The sequence below is a fragment of the Cupressus sempervirens genome, chromosome 4 (genome assembly GCF_028749045.1).
Source record: "Cupressus sempervirens isolate cs-2001-9-10 chromosome 4, ASM2874904v1, whole genome shotgun sequence".
NCBI lineage: Eukaryota > Viridiplantae > Streptophyta > Pinopsida > Cupressales > Cupressaceae > Cupressus > Cupressus sempervirens.
The window spans coordinates 291,195,296-291,201,342 of record NC_143121.1 but is presented as its reverse complement, the minus strand read 5'-3'; the positions used below and the strand labels follow the sequence as shown (position 1 = coordinate 291,201,342).

Sequence of the window (6,047 nt, the reverse complement as noted above, 5' to 3'; positions counted from 1 at the left end):
AAATATTATGGTTATGATTAATAACATGGTCACAAACAAGAAAGACAAACTTTCCTTTCCCTACCTCAAAAATGTTGCAAATAGGGGGAAAATTAAATCTCTCTATTTGTTTAACCTTAAAGAAAGAAGCCCACCATTTTTTCTTTCTCCCAATCCACCTGCATTTCCCTATCTAACCCTAAGGAGATAATCTCCTTCTCAGGGACATAACTTATTCTATTGAGGGTTTTAAGAACATAATTTTGATAACAAATATAATTATCTGGAGTATTAGCCCCACCTATGAAAAAATCTACATAAAACCTACCTTTTGGGTCCACATGGGTCTCCTTCTTTGGACATAAAGTTACTGAGTCTTGATCCTCCAAATATGCATCTGCCTTCCCCTTACTGTATCCATTTCCCTGATGGCCTTCATTCTAAATTACAACATCCACCGTATTCATAGATCCAATAGTAGATTTCTCAACTATTTGTTGCCCTCTCTCCACCTGAAAGCCTTGTTGAACTCTTCTCCACTCAATTCTTTGATAATCTCATAATGTCTTTCAATTGAATAATGGACTTTTGTATTAACTGATTTCAGTAGAAAGACTTGCTGAAATTTATGACTAAGTTTATCAAAATGAGACTATATAATATCTTGGATGATGTTCAAACAAGTTTCTACAAATTTAGAATGCAATTTCAAATATATGATGGAAAAGAGCACAAAAATTGAAGGAATGTGAAATTTTAATATTGCACTTATATAATTCCACATTTGCATATAGGAGTGATATGCTTTTCAGATTAGCTTGTTTAATTTGTTCATTAGAACAAAATTGAAGAATAAGTTAACATTCTAGAGATGTTAAATAGGAATATTTGTTTTCTTGTGCTCTTATTTTCCTGTACTATTTCTAAATATATATAAACTAGCAATCACACCTTGGTGTCCAACGTGTATTACATCGAAGATGTATATAATAATGTTAATTAGGGGAAAACAATTAAAATGTTGACAAGAAGACACAAAAATGTTAAAACCCAATAGATATATGTGATGCTTTACATGATCCTAATTGCCTCTATTATATCCTCAACCACTCATCATTCTAGTCAACTTCTTATTATTTAAGAAAATCCCTTCGACACAATTATTTTTAGATCTATAATAGCAAAATGAAAGTATATATAGATAATTATTTTAAAAACTTTGAAAATTTATGATTAGAAGTAAAATACACCAATCAATAAGAATCAAAAACTCATAGAAACATTTTTAATCTCTTTTTACACTATTTAATTAAATATTAGTATTGAAAAAATTATAATTATTAATTACACATTCCAAAAACTCGACACATTCCATAGTGTAAAAAACAAAAAGGAAGTGATAAGCCACCAACTCCAATGACACCATCATTTTGACTAGGTTTTCAAAACTAGCTAGACAAAATATACCTTTAACAGAAATTGAAAAAATAAAAAATACATTAAATTTTGCTGAAATCTTCAACATTTGTTCTTCATGATCTATATGTTTGGCAATTGAAAAAAAGCAAAAGAAAAAAAAAAAAAACAGTATTTTCACAGATATGAAATTTGTTTTTATTCTATCTAGAACTTAGCATCACAATAAGATGGACGGCTGTTTGATTAGTGACTGCCATAAGAAAAGACAAAGAGGGTCCTGACATCCTGCTATTTTGCTCATGGGCATTGCCCATCTTTAATGCTATCAGAAATAAGCTTCAAATTGGTGGCAGAACCTCCATTGACGACTTCCTCTCTGGCGACCTCTTTCAACCTCTCCACCGCTCCTCTAAATCTCACATTTTTCTCGCCTTCCATCAACAATTCAACCTTTTCAGAAACCTCCTTCGCTCCAATCACCCTATTTTCATCCTCTCGACTCCTCATTCTCACCCCAAACTTCCATTCCTCCACCACACGCTTGCAATTCACAAACTGATCCAACGCAAGAGGAAATCCCAGCATTGGAACACCCGCCCAAATGCTCTCCACAACAGCATTCCATCCACAGTGGCTGAAAAACCCTCCCACGGCAGAATGTTCCAAAACCTCCGCTTGCCTAAACCAACCCGAAATCAAACCCCGCTCTTTACATTCCTCTAAATATCCAGCCGGCAACATTTCAGAGACATGCGAGGCCTCTCTATCCGGACGAAGCGCCCACACAAAATAGCACCCGCTCTGCATAAGACCCGTTGCTATTTCCCTCACCTGAGCTCTCGAGATCTGGATAAAACTGCCGAAGGAAACGTATATGACCGACCGCGCCGATTTGTGATCCAGCCATTGACTGCACTCTGAATCGCCCTTCTCGTCCTGACAGACACGGGCCCTTATCAGTGGACCCGCACACTGCACGGAAGTTCTCTGGCGCATCGCCTCCACTGCACTGCGATCCAAGTCATAGAAAGAATTCACCACAACCCAATCTGCTTCCCTTACATTTATCAGGCATTTCGCTATTTCATTGCTCAGAGGGGAGGCAGAGAGAATCTCGTGCGGAAGCTCTGCCCGTTTTATAGAAGGTATCCCAGGGATACAATCTATACACGCTTGCGACCCAACTGCAACAGCAAAGTTAAAAACTCAGTCTTTTTTATTAGTCTTTTGGGTATGTTAAGTAACAAATTGTTCAATCTCTGATGGTTTAAAGAATATAAACATACCCAAGTCTATATGGTAAAAGATGGAGAAAGTTGTGACAGACATCGGCCACAGTGCTACGGAGTGGAGATTGTGTCTTTTAGCAAGAGGCACCGCCCATTTGAGGAAAGTGTCAGCAACTATGCAGGACGGGGCGTTTCCCGAGCGTTTGAGATCTGTTATAAGATCGCTGACATGAGATTCCATGTTGGAGAGCGAGAGAAAAAAGTTGGTCATGTTGCCCCACCTTTCTTTTTCCCCTACTACGCAGTCCGGAATGATTGTTGCTCGAATATCCAGGCCAAGCTTTTGGGCATGGGAGAATTCATCGTCCTCGGCCTTCGTCAGGATTTTGTGCCAGGATTCAGTGAGCACAAATGTAACAGAGATTCCAAGAGAGGCGAGCTTTGTGGCGAACTGCATCATGGGATTTACATGGCCTCTCGCTGGATACGCAACAATTACTGCATGCCCTGCCATTTTTTCTCTGCAATTCGAACAAGCAACGGCAATCTCAAGGCTTAAAATGTTCTCTGTGTAATTTAGAAGTCGTAAAGACTAAGACATCTTGGTTGGTAGGGGAGTAGGTGGAGCAACCACGCTGGCTTCTAGTCATGTTTTCATGTGCGTCTACTGGTATTTTCTATTGCTTTTTTCTGTGTTATTCGTCAAGCACTTAGAATGCTGCCGTGCACGGCGTGCATACTGGATTTTCTTATTGTGTTTTATGACTTACAATCGCATTTACTATCTCACTCATGTTCCACTTACAATTTTAAAATGCATCGAATCAATAATCTAGCCAAATTAGCGGGCAAATGGAAAAGAACGTGTTCTTATCCTTTCTGTTGTCGGATTGTTTTCTTTTAATGGAAGATTCCCCATTCAAAAAGTCATTTTAGTCTATGTGACTGAAACTCTCTCAGCTAATTGAAAATATTAAAGAGATCAAATTTCCACAATCCATAGTAAAATTAAACTGATATATTTCTGGATTCGATTGTGTAACGATTTTTTACAATCAACGTTTCGAATCACATCAAGTGATCCATCATCAGGATTGTGTAACGATTTTTTACCATCCAGAGCTTTCAACCAAGCCAAGTCCCTCCACCTTTCCTTGTGTGATACCAAACCTTCTCCTCCCCCTCTCGGTTTGTTTGCCTCTCTCCCCTTTGTGGAAGGCATTTCGCAAAAAATCTCCAAGATCTTGACCAAAAAAGGTTTGCGAATAGCTTTCAAACCCTTATCCAAGCTTAGAAACCTTGTCCCACCTTCAAAAGACTCTAGAGATGCGTACTCTAACTCAGGGGTCTACAAAGTAGTTTGCTCTTGTGGGACACTTTATATTGGAGAAACACGTCACTCTTTCCATACTCGGATCAAAGAGCACATTGCAGACATTAGGCATGATAGGTTTTGCAAATCAGCCTTAGCTGAGCATTCTTTCTCTACCAAACATCACATCTGTCTGGAAAACACGCAAATCCTAGCCAATGAGGACAACTATTTCAAAAAGGAAGCTTAAAGAAGCCATTGAAATCAATAGCCACCCCATCAACCTTAATCGTGATGATGGTTGGCTCCTCAACCCTTCGTGGCAACCAATGTTAGCCTCTAGGTGCAGAGACCATCATCGCGAGGAGTAATCTCCACACCCCGCCCCCCCCCACTCTCTCCCATCTTCCTTGGTCACTCCCCCTCCACCGGTAGGGTCTCTTTCTTTCCCTTGGTTGTCTCTTTCTTTGTTTTCTATAGCTCGCCACCTTGGTCTAGGATTTGGTTTGCTATTGTGGGTGTGTGTTTGTGTGTGTGCGCGTGTTAAACACAACACATGCACACACATACACAAATCGCTCAACATGTGCTTTTGTTTTATTTATATATTTGGGCGTTTCAGTATTTGTATGTTTAGATTGGCATTTGCGCAATCCATTATTTTTATTAGCAAATTCTTATATATATAACGTGATATATAACATGTGTGTGTGTGTATCGTTACACACACACACACGCACACGCGCGCGCACACACACACACACACACACAAGGGATTTGCTAAGTGTGCTTGTGTTTTATTTTTTAGTTTTTTATTTTTTATCTTTTATTTATTTGGCTCATTTTAGGTTTATATATTTTTATATTTATTTCATAAATTACTTGTGCATGTGCTTTTATTTATATTCATTTATTTGATGCCTATAGGTATATTTATATATAAATATAAATAAAACAAATATATAAATTTGTTTGTTTACATTTATATTGATCTTCTATTTTTAGTATTATTGTCTTACATTTTTCATTCTTTGGCTTTTTCCCTTGGTGGATGTACTTTCTTATTTCTCTTGTATTCCCCCCTTTCGCTTGTCTTTGTTTGCCCACTTTTAGTTACATTTAAATTACATACATTTTTTGTGAATGTGCCTATATATATAATGTGTTAAACAACACACACACACACACACACACACACGCACGCACGCACGCACGCACGCACGCACGCACGCACACACACACACACACACGTTATACAGTACGTGTGCTTGTGTTCTATCTAATGTACGTTTTATATATATATATATTCTGTCTTTCGATGTTTTTATTCATATTCATATTTTCATTTTTATTCTATTTCTTTATTTTATTATCATTATTTAATTTAATTTTTATTTTTATCGTTATTTTTAATTTTAATTTTTTATGTGTTTTGTTCTTAGTGTGAATGTTCATTTATATATTTATTTAGGAGTTTGTTTTTGTGGTGTTTTTCTATTCATTGATATATGTATTATTCAACTTACATTTTAGTTTTTTATTTTCATTTTTATTTTATTTACTTTTAATTTTTGTTTTGTTGCTTTTCTTTTTTAGTGGAGAAGTGCATTTTTGCTATATACCCTACATTTGCCTTTTGTTTCTTTTGTTCTCCTTTTCACTTCACTTGCTCTTTCTTTCCTTGTTGACTGTGAGTCTATCACTTGCGGTCTTCTATCCTACCATCTCCCTACTTGGCTTCTTAGGTGTGGGTGCAATCCCTCCCCTATGGTCCCTATATCTTAGTCAGTCAACTTCTGCAACCCATTTTGTTTGACATCTCTTGCTCTCTTCATCCTAATGATGGATCACTTGGTGTGATTCGAAACGTTGATGGTAAAAAATCGTTACCCAATCGAATCCAGAAATATATCAGTTTAATTTTAATTGAAAAATATGTTCGGAGAGATTATTTCATCAGATTTACTCAGATATGTTTAATTTTGTCATAAGCAAGATTTTGAATTCTTGCCGAATTGTTAAGAACCATTATAACGGCTTTCATCTGTAATGATAAGTGTGTTACTAAATTTTTGTCATCACACTTTTGCTTAAAAACCATAATCGAA

At 36.8% G+C, this 6,047-nt stretch overlaps 1 protein-coding gene across 1 annotated transcript; it reads right to left on the bottom strand.

The window, feature by feature from the left end:
• Positions 1–1,569: 1,569 nt before the first annotated feature.
• Positions 1,570–3,291, bottom strand: LOC149561144 (UDP-glycosyltransferase 86A1-like). Its single transcript, XM_089824990.1, has 2 exons — positions 2,685–3,291; positions 1,570–2,582 (listed from the first exon to the last, which is right to left on the bottom strand). The coding sequence occupies exons 1-2, from the start codon at positions 3,139–3,141 to the stop codon at positions 1,696–1,698; spliced, it is 1,344 nt and encodes a 447-aa protein (XP_089681116.1). The 5' UTR covers positions 3,142–3,291; the 3' UTR covers positions 1,570–1,695.
• Positions 3,292–6,047: the final 2,756 nt, after the last annotated feature.